This window comes from Cherax quadricarinatus, chromosome 39 (genome assembly GCF_038502225.1).
Source record: "Cherax quadricarinatus isolate ZL_2023a chromosome 39, ASM3850222v1, whole genome shotgun sequence".
Taxonomy (NCBI): Eukaryota; Metazoa; Arthropoda; class Malacostraca; order Decapoda; family Parastacidae; genus Cherax; species Cherax quadricarinatus.
The window spans coordinates 16,341,298-16,362,158 of NC_091330.1; the positions used below are offsets into that span (position 1 = coordinate 16,341,298).

Here is a 20,861-nt window from a genome sequence, read left to right on the forward strand (position 1 = left end):
GACATCAACCAAATCTTTCAGTGGGCTGCAGAAAACAATATGAAGTTCAACGATGAGAAATTTCAATTACTCAGATATGGTAAACATGAGGAAATTAAATCTTCATCAGATTACAAAACAAATTCTGGCCACAAAATAGAGCGAAACACCAACGTCAAAGACCTGGGAGTGATTATGTCGGAGGATCTCACCTTCAAGGACCATAACATTGTATCAGTCGCATCTGCTAGAAAAATGACAGGATGGATAATGAGAACCTTCAAAACTAGGGAGGCCAAGCCCATGATGACACTCTTCAGGTCACTTGTTCTATCTAGGCTGGAATATTGCTGCACTCTAACAGCACCTTTCAAGGCAGGTGAAATTGCCGACCTAGAAAATGTACAGAGAACCTTCACGGCGCGCATAACGGAGATAAAACACCTCAATTACTGGGAGCGCTTGAGGTTTCTAAACCTGTATTCCCTGGAACGCAGGAGGGAGAGATACATGATTATATACACCTGGAAAATCCTAGAGGGACTAGTACCGAACTTGCACACGAAAATCACTCACTACGAAAGCAAAAGACTTGGCAGACGATGCACCATCCCCCCAATGAAAAGCAGGGGTGTCACTAGCACGTTAAGAGACCATACAATAAGTGTCAGGGGCCCGAGACTGTTCAACTGCCTCCCAGCACACATAAGGGGGATTATCAACAGACCCCTGGCAGTCTTCAAGCTGGCACTGGACAAGCACCTAAAGTCAGTTCCTGATCAGCCGGGCTGTGGCTCGTACGTTGGTTTGCGTGCAGCCAGCAGCAACAGCCTGGTTGATCAGGCGCTGATCCACCAGGAGGCCTGGTCACAGACCGGGCCGCGGGGGCGTTGACCCCCGAAACTCTCTCCAGGTAAACTCCAGGTAAGAGGTAATACCATGTATTAAGTAAGGAACATGTTCAGTGTTTTTTGTGAATACAGTGTAACAGTAATAATAATACACTTCACAGTATACTCCTCAAGGGTCTCTTGATCCAAGAAAGTGGACTTATCCTTCCCTTTCTTGGATCAAACTTGACTGCCTTCCCTATGCGCTGTGAGACCACCCTGGGTTTAGCATTTCCCCCAATTATAATAATAATAACAATAATAATAACAATAGCAATACCCCTAGAATACCAGCATATCTCACCTGGTTGCACTGAGAGGTGCGAGCGTCGGTGAGGCAGGACAGGTGGCAGGTAGGCCCATAAAAGCCTGGGGGACACACACATTTTCCTGTCTCAGGGTTGCAGGTGCCACCATTACCACACTGGCACTTCTGCATGGTGCCATGCCAAGCCCAGGAGGAAAGTTAAGTAGGTAAATGTGCTAAGTCATTTAACAAAGTTAAATAAGTAGAATTGTTGTCCATAGTCCTAATGATTGACTTACATTTTGTTATATGTATTCCTCTAGAGTCAAGTTACATGTACGTATATGGTGTACAGGAAATAAAGTCATTGACTTACTGGGATACTGTACATTAATTTGCACATTAATTTGCGCTTCACTTCACAGTGTTTCGCTAATACAGCAGTTTTCAATTATACTCATTCTTCATTTATTCAGACTTTTTACAATAAATATACTGTATTCACCATTCACTATAAGCTAAGATGAAAATATTTTAAGATAAGTAATATATGTACTGTATATGCATTTTTTAGACCTAACTATATTGCTCATTTAATATATGATAGTGTAAATATGTCATCAGTTTTTTATGTGCACGTGAAAATGAAAAAAAAAAATGATTAACTCGATAGTACTTTTTGCCTTACATCAGAAGCCTGGAACCTAACCTGCTGTATAAGTGGGGTCTACTGTATGTTACTATGTATAACAGATGTAACAGTCGAAATTAGTATCATTAACCAACATAAGAACTTGCCTCCATAGGTTGTGCCTGGGTGACTTTCCCAGCACCGTCCCTATGTGAAAAACCTAGCATTGTATGTGGTTTAGACAGAGAGGATACTTATTTACCCATTACTCAAAATTTCAGAGCTTGATGGCCATCCCCCTACTCTTTTCTCTCAAGTCTCCCCTCCTTGTCGTTCCTTTAGGTTCCTCTCCTTATTTTTTCTCTGTCTTTCTCCTTTCTCTGTCACTTTCTTTTGTCCCTCCCCATGCAAAGTTTTACCTTCACTCTTTATCTGCCCTTTCCCTTGCCTTTCTCTCCTTTTCCTTTCCTTGTCTGCACTCAGTTTATCTCTTTATTCCTTGCCCTCATATTTTTCCTTCCCTTTCCACTCTGCCCTTTCACCTCACCCACTTGTTTACTCCCTCCCTCTTTCCCACTGACACACCTGCTTGCACTCAACACCGTAGCGTCCTGGCTGGCAGTGTCTACGACAGTGATTGCCGCGACGACCAGCTGGACAGTAACACTTGCCGGTGATGGGGTCGCAGAGCTTCGAGTCTGGGCACTGGCACTCCTGTAGGCACTCCTTGCCCCACCGCCCTTTCTCACAATCTGGAGGGATAAATAGGTACTTGTGTCAGCAGCATCTACAGAAACATTACTACAATGGCAACACTTCAGTACCTGTTGCAAATATTCAAGTGTTGAATACAAGTTCTCTTCATTTCGACTGCAGGGCTCCTGATCCAAGGAACTGAGATACCTTCCCCTTTCTTGGATCAAACACCCTTTAAGGGAGGTTCCTTGATGCTGGTGAGAGACTCTTGATCTAGAGAATTGGATCTGTGCTCTGGTTCCCTGAAATGAACCTGAATACCTTTCATCCCCCCCCCACATGCGCTGTATAATTCTACGGGTTTAGCGCTCCCCGTGATTATAATTATAATAACTGGATCAAACTTGATTGCCTCCTATTATTCAGGTGCTATGTAGCCCCTACAAGTTTAGTGCTTTCCTCTAATTAAATAAAGTAAATCTATACAGTTGATTGTGTTGTATTAACCTGTCTTTTATCAATACTTAAATAAAAAATAAAGTGACGTGGGTATTTTCTTGTTTATAAAAATTTAGGCTTCTGTGTCCTCGCCAATATTTGGTTGCAGGGGTCGATTCACAGCTCCTGTTTATACATGCACATGTATGTGCCTGTGAGTGCATATTGTGTGTGTGGTATAATACTTACACTCCTGGCACTGGTGTCCATGGCGGCCAGGTGGACACATGCAGGCACCAGTAACGTGGTCACAGGGTTGGTCAGGGCCACAGACACATCTCTCGTTGCACTCCTTCCCGAAGAACCCAACAGGACATACTGTGTCCACACAAGGACACGCAGGGATACATGGGTAGAGGAAGGAAGAGAGGGTGTAATTGGAGAAATGAAAGACAGAGGATCATTTTACAATGCCCTCGTACTGCTGAAATTTTAAATATGCAAAAAACAAACAAAAAAAAAAATGATATTCCAAGCATCAGAGATTGTGTTACTTAAAGAAATATCCTAATTGGGGATAACATGCTCAGGCAAGCCCATTTGTGGAAATTTATTTGGTCCCTAAAGTTCCACAGGACAGATCCGGCATGGCCGTAATAGAACGGCTGAGCTGGGTGGCCCTTAAACCCTCCCAAACAAACACATTTCTCTCCCCAGGGGGTGGCGATTGTTGGTAGGCATTTATTTAATTTATAGATTTACTCTTCAGGGAAGGAGTAGGTAGTTTTACTGTTAGTATATTAATATTAGGTTTACTAAGGCAACTGTAGATAATAATAATGTAGACCTAAGACCTTAACATAGGTAGTAATAGGCCGATAATGTAGGCAAACACTAAGATAAGTTAGTTAGGGAGAACTGGCAGCCCTAGTTTGAACGAAGAGACGAGGGTATGGAAGAGAGACCAGCTCGTTCTTCTTAAGACAGACACGAACTGGAAAAGATGTGCCGTGATCAGCAGACGGCGCCCCCCACGTGTCTTCACATTTGAGACCTGGGGAAATCTGGTAGAGGCACCTTGATGTACCGTAGATGACCTCCGTCAGGCCCATACAGTAAGACAAGACCTCCACTTTATCTCGTAGATTTCTGGCCAGTGTCTGGGGAGATTGTGAGTGAGTTGATCTGTGGGCCCGGTGTGCAACAGGCAGTGCATGCCCAGTAAGTACCAGTGTCTCAGGGCAGTCTGGAAGCTAGTGTCCGTGTCTGCATAGTTATACTAGGGGATACATACCCTCTTGGATATAGGAATTTCTGAGGTGCAGGCAGGACACTAATAACGATTGAATATTGCAGGAATTAAGGCTCCCGGTTGCACGTGGTTTCTGAGGGGAAGTCCAAAGGGGCTAAGGCTAAGCTTAGGGAAGTTGAAGATCAGGATATATGCTGCAACACCAAGTAAGTTAGTCCTTTATATGTGCATGCAGGCGAGTTTTCTTGCAACATCAATCATTTGTGAAAATCTGTCCTATAAGCCACTTGTGAGGCTGAGGTACCCACCTCAGAGCTCGGTGTCAACAGAGCTTGCCAGGGTAGGCGACTCACTTGGAGGCAGTCCACACAAATTTTCACACCATTCAAACCCCTGCACAGAAGCCTCCAAACTTTCCTCAGCACTGGTGAACATCCCTCCAGATGGATCGAAAAAACTGGAACCGACCTCCGCATGAATCAGATACATGATCTATGTCAAGTAAGGCAACAGCAGCACTTCTCCGCTCCATGGGATATTAAATCATTCCAAACTATCATTCCTCCATTCCTCCCCCCCCCAATTACTTCTTAAATCACAACCAAAACTTCGTCTTGAAGCCAAACATGATGCTTTAAGCTGTATTGATAACTTAGTCACACAGCACACTCTCTCACAAATTATTTACGTTGATGGTTCTGTTCACCAATCCACTGGTGCAGCTGGTAGTGCTGCTATCATACACTGGTGCAGCTGGTAGTGCTGCTGTTATCATACACTGGTGCAGCTGGTAGTGCTGCTATCATACACTGGTGCAGCTGGTAGTGCTGCTATCATACACTGGTGCAGCTGGTAGTGCTGCTGTTATCATACACTGGTGCAGCTGGTAGTGCTGCTATCATACAATGGTGCAGCTGGTAGTGCTGCTGTTATCATACACTGGTGCAGCTGGTAGTGCTGCTATCATACACTGGTGCAGCTGGTAGTGCTGCTGTTATCATACACTGGTGCAGCTGGTAGTGCTGCTATCATACACTGGTGCAGCTGGTAGTGCTGCTATCATACACTGGTGCAGCTGGTAGTGCTGCTATCATACACTGGTGCAGCTGGTAGTGCTGCTATCATACACTGGTGCAGCTGGTAGTGCTACTATCATACACTGGTGCAGCTTAAGGCACATAAAATGGAGGAATATAGCAAATAATATTGTTGAAGATTGAGACACTTATGCAGCATATGGGAATCTTTATTCAGGAAACGTTTCGCCACACAGTGGCTTCATCAGTCCAATACAAAGAGGAAGGCGTAAGGAGAGGAGGAGTATGAGGTAATCAGTCCCTCAGCCTGGAGTCGATGTGTTCAGTCCATCAATCTTGTAGAATGTACGGTACATTCTACAAGATTGATGGACTGAACACATCGACTCCAGGCTGAGGGACTGATTACCTCATACTCCTCCTCTCCTTACGCCTTCCTCTTTGTATTGGACTGATGAAGCCACTGTGTGGCGAAACGTTTCCTGAATAAAGATTCCCATATGCTGCATAAGTGTCTCAATCTTCAACTTGTCGGTTTTTCAAACCATTCATCACAAATAATATTGTTGCAGTAATAACACCAGGAGGCAGCTCTGATGAAAACTCACACTCACACGAGCTTTTAAATCTCTGCACAAAATTCAATTTAAACCAGCAAATAATAGAGCCTACTAGACTGGAGAATACACTAGACCTCATCTTCACTAACAATGATGATCTGATAAGAAATGTCACCATATCAAAAACAATATACTCAGATCACAACATAATTGAGGTTCAGACATGTATGCGTGGAGCCCCAGACCGACATAATGAGACTAGTCACGAGGGAGCATTCACCAAATTCAACTTCAATAACAAAAACATAAAGTGGGACCAAGTAAACCAAGTCCTAACCGACATAAGCTGGGAAGATATACAAAGCAACACAGACCCCAACTTATGCCTAGAACAGATTAACTCGGTGGCACTCGATGTATGCACAATGCTTATTCCTCTAAGAAAAAGGAGGAGTAGATGTAAAATAGAAAGAGACAGGCGCTCCCTTTACAGGCGACGGAAAAGAATAACAGAGCGGCTAAAAGAGGTCAATATATCTGAAATGCGTAGGGAGACACTGGTCAGAGAAATAGCAAGCATCGAACTTAAGCTAAAAGAATCCTTTAGGAGTCAGGAATCGCGGGAAGAACTAAAAGCCATAAATGAAATCGAAAGAAACCCAAAGTATTTCTTCTCCTATGCCAAATCAAAATCGAGAACAAGTACTGGGCCCCTACTTAAACAAGATGGGTCCTACACAGATGACAGCAAGGAAATGAGTGAGCTACTCAAGTCCCAATATGACTCAGTTTTTAGCAAGCCGCTAACCAGACTGAGAGTCGAAGATCAAAATGAATTTTTTATGAGAGAGCCACAAAATTTGATTAACACAAGCCTATACGATGTTATCCTGACGCCAAATGACTTCGAACAGGCGATAAATGACATGCCCATGCACTCTGCCCCAGGGCCAGACTCATGGAACTCTGTGTTCATCAAGAACTGCAAGAAGCCCCTATCACGAGCCTTTTCCATCCTATGGAGAGGGAGCATGGACACGGGGGTCGTCCCACAGTTACTAAAAACAACAGACATAGCCCCACTCCACAAAGGGAACAGTAAAGCAACAGCAAAGAACTACAGACCAATAGCACTAACATCCCATATCATAAAAATCTTTGAAAGGGTCCTAAGAAGCAAGATCACCACCCATCTAGAAACCCATCAGTTACACAACCCAGGGCAACATGGGTTTAGAACAGGTCGCTCCTGTCTGTCTCAACTATTGGATCACTACGACAAGGTCCTAGATGCACTAGAAGACAAAAAGAATGCAGATGTAATATATACAGACTTTGCAAAAGCCTTCGACAAGTGTGACCATGGCGTAATAGCGCACAAAATTCGTGCTAAAGGAATAACAGGAAAAGTCGGTCGATGGATCTATAATTTCCTCACTAACAGAACACAGAGAGTAGTAGTCAACAGAGTAAAGTCCGAGGCAGCTACGGTGAAAAGCTCTGTTCCACAAGGCACAGTACTCGCTCCCATCTTGTTCCTCATCCTCATATCCGACATAGACAAGGATGTCAGCCACAGCACCGTGTCTTCCTTTGCAGATGACACCCGAATCTGCATGACAGTGTCTTCCATTGCAGACACTGCAAGGCTCCAGGCGGACATCAACCAAATCTTTCAGTGGGCTGCAGAAAACAATATGAAGTTCAACGATGAGAAATTTAAATTACTCAGATATGGTAAACACGAGGAAATTAAATCTTCATCAGAGTACAAAACAAATTCTGGCCACAAAATAGAGCGAAACACCAACGTCAAAGACCTGGGAGTGATCATGTCGGAGGATCTCACCTTCAAGGACCATAACATTGTATCAATCGCATCTGCTAGAAAAATGACAGGATGGATAATGAGAACCTTCAAAACTAGGGATGCCAAGCCCATGATGACAATCTTCAGGTCACTTGTTCTATCTAGGCTGGAATATTGCTGCACACTAACAGCACCTTTCAAGGCAGGTGAAATTGCTGACCTAGAAAATGTACAGAGAACCTTCACGGCGCGCATAACGGAGATAAAACACCTCAATTACTGGGAGCACTTGAGGTTCCTAAACCTGTATTCCCTGGAACGCAGGCGGGAGAGATACATGATTATATACACCTGGAAAATCCTAGAGGGACTAGTACCGAACTTGCACACGAAAATCACTCACTACGAAAGCAAAAGACTTGGCAGACGATGCAACATCCCCCCAATGAAAAGCAGGGGTGTCACTAGCACGTTAAGAGACCATACAATAAGTGTCAGTGGCCCGAGACTGTTCAACTGCCTCCCAGCATACATAAGGGGGATTACCAACAGACCCCTGGCAGTCTTCAAGCTGGCACTGGACAAGCACCTAAAGTCGGTTCCTGACCAGCCGGGCTGTGGCTCGTACGTTGGTTTGCGTGCAGCCAGCAGCAACAGCCTGGTTGATCAGGCTCTGATCCACCAGGAGGCCTGGTCACAGACCGGGCCGCGGGGGCGTTGACCCCCGAAACTCTCTCCAGGTAAACTCCAGGTAGTGCTGCTATCATACACTGGTGCAGCTGGTAGTGCTGCTATCATACACTGGTGCAGCTGGTAGTGCTGCTATCATACACTGGTGCAGCTGGTAGTGCTGCTATCATACACTGGTGCAGCTGGTAGTGCTGCTATCATACACTGGTGCAGCTGGTAGTGCTGCTGTTATCATACACGTGACTGGTGCAGCTGGTAGTGCTGCTGTTATCATACACGTGACTGGTGCAGCTGGTAGTGCTGCTGTTATCATACACTGGTGCAGCTGGAAGTGCTGCTGCTATCATACACTGGTGCAGCTGGTAGTGCTGCTGCTATCATACACTGGTGCAGCTGGTAGTGCTGCTGTTATCATACACGTGACTGGTGCAGCTGGTAGTGCTGCTGTTATCATACACTGGTGCAGCTGGTAGTGCTGCTGTTATCATACACTGGTGCAGCTGGTAGTGCTGCTGTTATCATACACTGGTGCAGCTGGTAGTGCTGCTGTTATCATACACTGGTGCAGCTGGTAGTGCTGCTGCTATCATACACTGGTGCAGCTGGTAGTGCTGCTATCATACACTGGTGCAGCTGGTAGTGCTGCTGTTATCATACACGTGACTGGTGCAGCTGGTAGTGCTGCTGTTATCATACACTGGTGCAGCTGGTAGTGCTGCTATCATACACTGGTGCAGCTGGTAGTGCTGCTGTTATCATACACTGGTGCAGCTGGTAGTGCTGCTGCTATCATACACTGGTGCAGCTGGTAGTGCTGCTGCTATCATACACTGGTGCAGCTGGTAGTGCTGCTGTTATCATACACGTGACTGGTGCAGTTGGTAGTGCTGCTGTTATCATACACTGGTGCAGCTGGTAGTGCTGCTGTTATCATGCACTGGTGCAGCTGGTAGTGCTGCTGTTATCATACACTGGTGCAGCTGGTAGTGCTGCTGTTATCATACACTGGTGCAGCTGGTAGTGCTGCTATTATCATACACTGGTGCAGCTGGTAGTGCTGCTATTATCATACACTGGTGCAGCTGGTAGTGCTATTATCATACACTGGTGCAGCTGGTAGTGCTGCTGTTATACACGTGACTGGTGCAGCTGGTAGTGCTGCTGTTATCATTCACTGGTGCAGCTGGTAGTGCTGCTTTTATCATACACTGGTACAGCTGGTAGTGCTGCTTTTATCATACACTGGTACAGCTGGTAGTGCTGCTTTTATCATACACTGGTACAGCTGGTAGTGCTGCTATCATACAGTGACGGCTCTCTTAAAGAAATTGGAGCACGCATGAATAACTGGGCCTCTACCCTCCAGACAGAACTGTTCACCATTCTCCTTGCACTGAAATGCATCCGTGTATCTAAGATTGACACTTTAATTGTAACTGATTCTCTGTCATCCATAAATTTTCTCAACTCATTAAGTATAAATTGTGGCATGCTTGTGTCAGAAGCCAGACATAGGTATGGTAAGATTGTGGACAGTGGAGTCAGAGTGCACATGCTGTGGATTCCATCTCACATTGGTCTTCAGATGCATGATAGAACTGATAAATTGGCTAAGCTGTATGCTTTCAAAGAGGGAGTAGATTACAATCTTGGGTTGTCAGTTAGCAGTTTGAGAACAATTATACGAAAAGAACTTCAACTGAATTTTATTGACTTAAGATTCAGGGAGATTGACACAAGTCAGTCCATCTATCATCATTCTATCATGCAGGAGGAGCCACATGTCTATGGTGCATCCAACAAGATAAACAGACTCTTAGATGCCACTACCGCCCGGCTCCGGCTGGGTTGCAAGTATCTTTGGCAGGTTAAATCACCACCACCAGATGTAGACCAAACGAAATGTAAATTTTGCCAGATGGACTATTGTTACACCCTGCGTCATTATGTACTGGAGTGCGATAAAATTAATGAATTCAGAGACAACTCACTCAGAAATGTTCAAGATATGTCAAAGTATTTTATCCACAGTGGTATATTACAGACAATTCTGGAGAAATACCCTGACTTTGTTCACTGCAAATAAAGCATTACCACGTGTGTGTGTGTGTGTGTGTGTGTGTGTGTGTGTGTGTGTGTGTGTGTGTGTGTGTGTGTGTGTGAGTGTGTGTGTGTGTGTGTGTGTGTGTGTGTGTGTGTGTACTCACCTATTTGTACTCACCTATTTGTGGTTGCAGGGGTCGATTCACAGCTCCTGGCCCCGCCTCTTCGCTGATTGCTACTAGGTCCTCTCTCTCCCTGCCCCATGAGGTCTATCATACCTCGCCTTAAAACTATGTATGGTTCCTGCCTCCACCACATCACTTTCTAGGCTATTCCATGGCCTGACTACTCTATGACTGAAGAAATACTTCCTAACATCCCTTTGATTCATCTGAGTCTTCAACTTCCAATTGTGACCTCTTGTGTCTGTGTCCCATCTCTGGAACATCCCGTCTTTGTCCACCTCGTCTATTCCGCGCAGTATTTTATATGTCGTTATCATGTCTCCCCTGACCCTCCTGGCCTCCAGTGTCGTCAGGCCGATTTCCCTCAACCTTTCTTCATAGGACAATCCCCGTAGCTCTGGGACTAGTCTTGTTGCAAACCTTTGCACTTTCTCTAATTTCTTGACGTGCTTGACTAGGTGTGGATTCCAAACTGGTGCTGCATACTCCAGTATGGGCCTGACGTAGATGGTGTACAGAGTCTTAAACGAATCCTTACTGAGGTATCGGAACGCTATCCGTAGGTTTGCCAGGCGCCCGTATGCTGCAGCAGTTATCTGATTGATGTGCGCCTCAGGAGATATGCTCGGTGTTATACTCACCCCCAGATCTTTTTCCTTGAGTGAGGTTTGCAGTCTTTGGCCATCTAAACTATATTGTGTCTGCGGTCTTCTTTGCCCTTCCCCAATCTTCATGACTTTGCATTTGGCGGGGTTAAATTCAAGGAGCCAGTCGCTGGACCAGGCTTGTAGCCTGTCCAGATCTCTTTGTAGTCCTGCCTGATCCTCGTCCGATTCGATTCTTCTCATTAACTTCACATCGTCTGCAAACAAGGACACTTCTGAGTCTATCCCTTCCGTTATGTCGTTCACGTATACCAAGAACAGCACAGGTCCTAGGACTGACCCCTGTGGAACCCCGCTTGTCACAGGCGCCCACTCTGACACCTCGTCGCGTACCATGACTCGTTGTTGCCTCCCTGTCAGATATTCTCTGATCCAGTGCAGTGCCTTTCCTGTTATGTGTGCCTGGTCCTCTAACTTTTGCAGTAACCTCTTGTGAGGAACTGTGTCGAAAGCCTTCTTGCAGTCCAAAAATACGCAGTCGATCCACCCCTCTCTCTCTTGTCTTACTTCTGTCACCTTGTCATAAAACTCTAGTAGGTTTGTGACACAGGATTTTCCTTCCCTGAAACCGTGCTGGTTGTCAATTATACACTTGTTTCTTTCCAGGTGCCCCACCACTCTCCTCCTGATGATCTTCTCCATGACCTTGCATACTATACACGTTAGTGATACAGGTCTGTAGTTTAGTGCCTCATGTCTGTCTCCCTTTTTAAAAATTGGGACTACATTTGCCATTTTCCATACCTCAGGGAGTTGCCCAGTTTCAAATGATGTGTTGAAGATCTTTGTTAATGGCTCACACAATATCTCTGCTCCCTCTTTAAGGACCCATGGAGAGATGTTGTCTGGTCCCACCGCCTTTGAGGTGTCAAGTTCGCATAGCAGCTTCTTCACCTCCTCCTTGGTTATATGTACCTCATCCAGCACTTGCTGGTGTGTGTGTGTGTGTGTGTGTACTCACCTATATGTACTCGCCTATATGTGGTTGCAGGGGTCGATTCATAGCTCCTGGCCCCACCTCTTCACTGATCGCTACTAGGTCCTCTCTCTCTCTGCTTCCTGAGCTTTGTCATACCTCTTCTTAAAACTATGTATGGTTCCTGCCTCCACTATTTCACTTGCTAGGCTATTCCACTTCCTGACGACTCTATGACTGAAGAAATACTTCCTAACATCCCTGTGACTCGTCTGAGTCTTCAGCTTCCAATTGTGACCCCTTGTTTCTGTGTCCCCTCTCTGGAACATCCTGTCTCTGTCCACCTTGTCTATTCTCCGCAGTATCTTGTATGTCGTTATCATATCTCCCCTGACCCTCCTGTCCTCCAGTGTCGTCAGTCCGATTTCCCTCAACCTTTCCTCGTACGACATTCCCCTGAGCTCTGGGACTAGCCTTGTTGCAAACCTTAGTACTTTTTCTAACTTCTTGACGTGCTTGACCAGGTGTGGGTTCCAGACTGGTGCTGCATACTCAAGTATGGGCCTAACAAAACAGTGTACAGTGTCTTGAACGATTTCTTATTAAGGTATCGGAATGCTATTCTCAGGTTTGCCAGGCGCCCGTATGCTGCAGCAGTTAAGTGGTTGATGTGTGCCTCCGGTGACGTGCTCGGTGTTATGGTCACCCCAAGGTCTTTCTCCCTGAATGAGGTCTGTAGTCTTTGTCCACCTAGCCTATACTCTGCCTGCGGTCTTCTTTGCCCCTCCCCAATCTTCATGACTTTGCATTTGGCAGGGTTGAATTCGAGAAGCCAGTTTCTGGACCACATGTCCAGCCTGTCCAGGTCTCTTTGCAGTCCTGCCTCATTCTAATCCGATTTAATTCTTCTCATCTACTTCACATCATCTGCGAACAGGGACACTTCAGAGTCTATTCCTTCCATCATGTCGTTCACATATATCAAAAATAGCACTGGTCCTAGAACTGACCCCTGTGGGACCCCGCTCGTCACAGGCGCCCACTGTGATACCTCTTCACGTACCATGACTCGTTGTTGCCTCCCTGTCAGGTATTCCCTGATCCATTGCAGTGCCCTCCCTGTTATATGCGCCTGATCCTCCAGCTTCTGCACTAATCTCTTGTGGGGAACTGTGTCAAAGGCCTTCCTGCAGTCTAGGAAAATGCAATCAACCCACCCCTCTCTCTTGTGTCTTACTTCTATTACTTTGTCATAAAACTCCAGAAGGTTTGTGACACAGGATTTGCCTTCCATGAACCCATTCTGGTTTTCATTTTTAATCTTGTTCCGTTCCAGGTGTTCCACCACTCTCCTCCTGATAATCTCCATGACTTTGCATACAATACATGTCAGAGACACAGGTCTGTAGTTTAGTGCCTCATTTATGTTTCCTTTCTTAAATATGGGGACTACATTTGCTGTCTTCCATTTCTCAGGTAGTTGCCCAGTTGCAAGGGATGTGTTGAAGATTGTGGTTAGGGGCACGCACAGCATCTCTGTTCCTTCTCTAAGGACCCACGGGGAGATGTTGTCCGGTCCCATCGCCTTTGAGGTATCAAGGTCACTTAGTAGCTTCTGTACCTCTTCCTCGGTTGGTCGTATGTCATCCAACACTTGTTGGTATATTCCCTCTTGATGTTCCCTTCTGTGCTGTCTTCCCACAGCCCTTCCTGTCTCTACTGTAAAAACTTCCTTAAATCTCCTGTTTAGTTCCTCACATACCTCCTGATCATTTCTTGTGAGTTCTCCACCTTCTGTCCTCAATCTGATCACCTGGTCTTTGACTGTTGTCTTCCTCCTGATGTGGCTATACAACAGTTTTGGGTCAGTCTTGATTTTCGATGCTATGTTATTTTCATACTGTTGCTGGGCCTCCCTCCTTACCTGTGCATACTCGTTCCTGGCTCTGTGACTAATCTCTCTATTTTCATGTGTTCTCTGCCTTCTGTACTTTTTCCATTCTCTATTGCACTTTGTTTTTGCCTCCTTACACCGTCGGGTAAACCAGGGGCTCGTTCTGGTCTTCCCATTGTTTCTGTTGCCCTTGGGAATAAACCTTTCCACTGCCTCCTTGCATTTTGTTGTTACATATTCCATCATTTCATTTACTGGCTTTCCTGCCAGTTCTCTCTCCCACGGAACCTCCTGCAGGAAGTTCCTCAACCTTATGTAGTCCCCTCTTTTATATTCTGGTTTTTCCCATTCAACTCCTGTTACTCTCTAAACTTGCAACTCTACTATGTATTCAAAGCACAGAACCACTTGGTCACTAGCTCCTAGGGGACTCTCATATGTGATATCCTCAATGTCTGAACTGCCAAGGGTGAACACAAGGTCCAATCTTGCTGGTTCATCCTCCCCTCTCACTCTGGTAGTGTCCTTAACATGTTGGTGCATGAAGTTTTCCAGCACCACATCCAACATCTTGGCTCTCCGTGTTTCGGGACCCCCATGTGGCTCCAGGTTTTCCCAGTCGATCTCTCTGTGGTTGAAATCCCCCATAACAAGCAACTTTGCTCTGCTGGAGTGAACTCTTCTTGCCACCTCAGCAAGTGTGTCCACCATTGCTCTGTTGCTCTCTTCATATTCCTCTCTTGGCCTCCTGCAGTTCTGTGGTGGATTATACATCACTGCAATGACCACCTTGTGCTCCCCAGACTGAAGTGTACCTACTATGTAGTCCCTTTCTCCTGTCTCGTCTATGCCTCCCATTTTCTCGAATTTCCAGCGGTTTTTTACAAGCAGAGCAACCCCTCCTCCCCCTCTGCCCCTTCTATCTTTCCTCATGATCTGGTATCCTGGTGGGAAGATTGCATCTGTTATTGTCTCCGTGAGTTTTGTGTGTGTATGTGTGTGTGTGTGTACTCACCTAGTTGTACTCACCTAGTTGAGGCTGCAGGGGTCGAGTCCGAGCTCCTGGCCCCACCTCTTCACTGGTCGCTACTAGGTCACTCTCCCTGAACCGTGAGCTTTATCATACCTCTGCTTAAAGCTATGTATGGATCCTGCCTCCACTACATCGCTTCCCAAACTATTCCACTTCCTGACTACTCTGTGGCTGAAGAAATACTTCCTAACATCCCTGTGGTTCATCTGTGTCTTCAACTTCCAACTGTGTCCCCTTGTTACTGTGTCCAATCTCTGGAACATCCTTGTCTTTGTCCACCTTGTCAATTCCTCTCAGTATTTTGTATGTCGTTATCATGTCCCCCCTATCTCTCCTGTCCTCCAGTGTCGTCAGGTTGATTTCCCTTAACCTCTCCTCGTAGGACATACCCCTTAGCTCTGGGACTAGTCTTGTTGCAAACCTTTGCACTTTCTCTAGTTTCTTTACATGCTTGGCTAGCTGTGGGTTCCAAACTGGTGCCGCATACTCCAATATGGGCCTAACGTACACGGTGTACAGGGTCCTGAACGATTCCTAATTAAAATGTCGGAATGCTGTTCTGAGGTTTACCAGGCGCCCATATGCTGCAGCAGTTATTTGGTTGATGTGCGCTTCAGGAGATGTGCCTGGTGTTATACTCACTCCAAGATCTTTTTCCTTGAGTGAAGTTTGTAGTCTCTGGCCCCCCTAGACTGTACTCCGTCTGCGGTCTTCTTTGCCCTTCCCCAATCTTTATGACTTTGCACTTGGTGGGATTGAACTCCAGGAGCCAATTGCTGGACCAGGTCTGCAGCCTGTCCAGATCCCTTTGTAGTTCTGCCTGGTATTCGATCGAGTGAATTCTTCTCATCAACTTCACGTCATCTGCAAACAGGGACACCTCGGAGTCTATTCCTTCCGTCATGTCGTTCACAAATACCAGAAACAGCATTGGTCCTAGGACTGACCCCTGTGGGACCCCGCTGGTCACAGGTGCCCACTCTGACACCTCGCCACGTACCATGACTCGCTGCTGTCTTCCTGACAATTATTTCCTGATCCAATGTAGTGCCTTCCCTGTTATCCCTGCTTGGTCCTCCAGTTTTTGCACTAATCTCTTGTGTGGAACTGTGTCAAACGCCGTCGTGCAGTCCAAGAAAATGCAATCCACCCATCCCTCTCTCTCTTGTCTTACTGCTGTCACCATATCATAGAACTCCAGTATGTTTGTGACAAAGGATTTCCCGTCCCTGAAACCATGTTGGCTGCTGTTGATGAGATCGTTCCTTTCTAGGTGTTCCACCACTCTTCTCCTGATAATCTTCTCCATGACTTTGCATATTATACATGTCAGTGATACTGGTCTGTAGTTTAGTGCTTCATGTCTGTCTCCTGTGTGTGTGTGTGTGTGTGTGTGTGTGTGTGTGTGTGTGTGTGTGTGATTCAACAATCAATATTTGCACCAATAACATATTACAGTTGTGACCGGGTGTGGACGTGTGAATTGCTCATTACTCTATAATTTGTTCATGATTGTAGCCATGTATAAACGTAAGCAAATTTACTTACTTACATGATTCATTACCTTCGTAACTTCTGAGTTCATTACCTTTGTAAATAGTTCAGCTATTATAACACTGGGGTCCAGTCCCTGGACCCATTATGTTCCTCTGTAATCTTTTGACTACCGCCCACATGTTGGGTATGATGGGGTGCATAACAAACATATTAAAAAAAGAAAGACAGAGGATAGGAGAGAAATTTGAAAAGGTATAGCAGAACACGGATAGTGATATGTATAAATATAGTAGAACACGAATAAGAGGCTTGGACATGGATGATCAAACAGCAATGAAAGTTTAGACACATGAGGAATGATTTGGAGACGTAAGAAATAGGTTGGACAAGGATGGCAGGACACAGGGGATAGAAAAAAATATTAAATTTCTTAATAAATATTTTACAGTACACACGATAATTACGAAATTCATAAACAAGTCCAATATATTCACATCTTGTAAATCCTCAATAAAATCTACTGGAATGTATATATATATATATCACATTTTAACAGAAATGTATCTACCGTCCTCTCCCTTGGCTCATGAACCTTACGGGTTTAGCGCCTCCCCCCCCACCCTCCGTGAAGACTTACGAAGAGTGAGAGTGGCAGGTATAAGGTACGCACCTGTCTGACACCTGTCTCCCGTGAAGCCGTGGGGGCACTGGCACTGACCCGTCACGTGGTCACAGGTGGCACCGTGGTCACACTCGCACACGTCACCACACTCGTCCCCCCACGAACCTGCAATCACATCATAACCACATCAATCATCCTCATGATCCTGCAACCACTTTACAACCACGTCAACCATCCTACAACTACATGTTCAAGGTTCACGTACACAGGATGTGAACCACAGGATGTGAACCACAGGATGTGAACAACAGGATGTGAACCACAGGATGTGAACAACAGGATGTGAACCACAGGATGTGAACAACAGGATGTGAACCACAGGATGTGAACAACAGGATGTGAACCACAGGATGTGAACAACAGGATGTGAACCACAGGATGTGAACCACAGGATGTGAACAACAGGATGTGAACCACAGGGTGTGAACCACAGGGTGTGAACCACAGGGTGTGAACCACAGGATGTGAACCACAGGATGTGAACCACAGGTTGTGAACCACAGGGTGTGAACCACAGGATGTGAACCACAGGGTGGGAACCACAGGATGTGAACCACAGGATGTGAGCCACAGGGTGTGAACCACAGGGTGTGAACCACAGGATGTGAACCACAGGGTGGGAACCACAGGATGTGAGCCACAGGATGTGAACCACAGGATGTGAACCACAGGATGTGAACCACAGGATGTGAACCACAGGATGTGAACCACAGGGTGTGAACCACAGGGTGTGAACCACAGGGTGTGAACCACAGGATGTGAACCACAGGGTGTGAACCACAGGATGTGAGCCACAGGATGTGAATCACAGGATGTGAACCACATGATGTGAACAACAGGATGTGAACCACAGGATGTGAACCACAGGGTGTGAACCACAGGGTGTGAACCACAGGGTGTGAACCACAGGATGTGAACCACAGGGTGTGAACCACAGGATGTGAGCCACAGGATGTGAATCACAGGATGTGAACCACAGGATGTGAACAACAGGATGTGAACCACAGGATGTGAGCCACAGGGTGTGAACCACAGGGTGTGAACCACAGGATGTGAACCACAGGGTGGGAACCACAGGATGTGAGCCACAGGATGTGAACCACAGGATGTGAACCACAGGATGTGAACAACAGGATATGAACCACAGGATGTGAACCACAGGGTGTGAACCACAGGGTGTGAACCACAGGGTGTGAACCACAGGATGTGAACCACAGGGTGTGAACCACAGGATGTGAGCCACAGGATGTGAATCACAGGATGTGAACCACAGGATGTGAACAACAGGATGTGAACCACAGGATGTGAACCACAGGATGAGAACCACAGGATGTGAACCACAGGATGTGAACCACAGGATGTGAACCACAGGATGTGAACCACAGGAAAAGAACCACAGGATGTGAACCATAGGATGTGAACCACAGGAAAAGAACCACAGGATGTGAACCACAGGATGTTAACCACAGGGTGTGAACCACAGGGTGTGAACCACAGGATGTGAACCACAGGCTGTGAACAACAGGATGTGAACCACAGGATGTGAACAACAGGATGTGAACCACAGGATGTGAACAACAGGATGTGAACCACAGGATGTGAACAACAGGATGTGAACCACAGGATGTGAACCACAGGATGTGAACCACAGGATGTGAGGCACAGGATGTGAACCACAGGATGTGAACCACAGGATGTGAACCACAGGATGTGAACCACAGGATGTGAACCACAGGATGTGAACCACAGGATGTGAACCACAGGGTGTGAACCACAGGATGTGAACCACAGGATGTGAACCACAGGATGTGAACCACAGGATGTGAACAACAGGATGTGAACCACAGGATGTGAACAACAGGATGTGAACCACAGGATGTGAACAACAGGATGTGAACCACAGGATGTGAACCACAGGATGTGAACCACAGGATGTGAACCACAGGATGTGAACCACAGGGTGTGAACCACAGGATGTGAACCACAGGATGTGAACCACAGGATGTGAACCACAGGGTGTGAACCACAGGATGTGAACCACAGGGTGTGAACCACAGGGTGTGAACCACAGGGTGTGAACCACAGGATGTGAACCACAGGGTGTGAACCACAGGATGTGAACCACAGGATGTGAACCACAGGATGTGAACCACAGGGTGTGAACCACAGGGTGTGAACCACAGGATGTGAACCACAGGATGTGAACCACAGGATGTGAACCACAGGGTGTGAACCACAGGGTGTGAACCACAGGATGTGAACCACAGGATGTGAACCACAGGATGTGAACCACAGGGTGTGAACCACAGGGTGTGAACCACAGGATGTGAACCACAGGATGTGAACCACAGGGTGTGAACCACAGGGTGTGAACCACAGGATGTGAACCACAGGATGTGAACCACAGGATGTGAACCACAGGGTGTGAGCCACAGGGTGTGAACCACAGGGTGTGAACGACAGGGTGTGAACCACAGGATGTGAACCACAGGATGTGAACCACAGGATGTGAACCACAGGGTGTGAACCACAGGGTGTCAACCACAGGATGTGAACCACAGGATGTGAACCACAGGGTGTGAACCACAGGGTGTGAACCACAGAATGTGAACCACAGGATGTGAACCACAGGATGTGAACCACAGGGTGTGAACGACAGGGTGTGAACCACAGGATGTGAACCACAGGATGTGAACCACAGGGTGTGAACCACAGGGTGTGAACCACAGGATGTGAACCACAGGATGTGAACCATAGGATGTGAACCACAGGGTATGAGCCACAGGGTGTGAACCACAGGGTGTGAACCACAGGGTGTGAACAACAGGATGTGAACCACAGGGTGTGAACCACAGGATGTGAGCCACAGGATGTGAATCACAGGATGTGAACCACAGGATGTGAACAACAGGATGTGAACCACAGGATGTGAACCACAGGATGTGAACCACAGGGTGTGAACCACAGGATGTGAGGCACAGGATGTGAACCACAGGATGTGAACAATAGGATGTGCACCACAGGATGTGCACAATAGGATGTGAACCACAGGATGTGAACCACAGGATGTGAACCACAGGATATGAACCACAGGATGCGAACCACAGAATGTGAACCACAGGATATGAACCACAGGATGTGAACCATAGGGTGTGAACCACAGGATGTGAACCACAGAATGTGAACCACAGAATGTGAACCACAGAATGTGAACCACAGGATGTGAACCACAGGATGTGAATTACAGGATGTGAACCACAGGATGTGAACCACAGGATGTGAACCACAGGATGTGAACCACAGGATGTGCACCACAGAATGTGAACCACAGGATGTACACCACAGGATGTGAGCCACAGGATGTGAACCACAGGATGTGAGCCACAGGATGTGAACCACAGGATGTGAACCACAGGATGTGAGCCACAGGATGTGAACCACAGGATGTTCACCACAGGATGTGAGCCACAGGATGTGAACCACAGGATGTGCACCACAGGATGTGAACCACAGGATGTGAGCCACAGGATGTGAACCACAGGATGTTCACCACAGGATGTGAGCCACAGGATGTGAACCACAGGATGTTCACCACAGGATGTGAGCCACAGGATGTGAACCACAGGATGTGCACCACAGGATGTGAGCCACAGGATGTGAACCACAGGATGTGAGTGAGCCACCACAGGATGTGAACCACAGGATGTGAACCACAG

At 46.6% G+C, this 20,861-nt stretch overlaps 1 protein-coding gene across 1 annotated transcript in view; it reads right to left on the bottom strand.

Moving 5' to 3' along the window:
* Positions 1-20,861, bottom strand: part of LOC128696431 (multiple epidermal growth factor-like domains protein 6) — a 120,389-nt gene that overhangs the window by 15,102 nt on the left and 84,426 nt on the right. Inside the window, exons 18-21 of the mRNA XM_070092449.1 lie at positions 17,134-17,250; positions 3,131-3,259; positions 2,333-2,499; positions 1,174-1,302 (exon numbers count right to left, since the gene is read on the bottom strand). Of these exons, the coding sequence (XP_069948550.1) occupies positions 1,174-1,302; positions 2,333-2,499; positions 3,131-3,259; positions 17,134-17,250 (542 nt within the window). The remainder of the gene's footprint in view (positions 1-1,173; positions 1,303-2,332; positions 2,500-3,130; positions 3,260-17,133; positions 17,251-20,861) is intronic.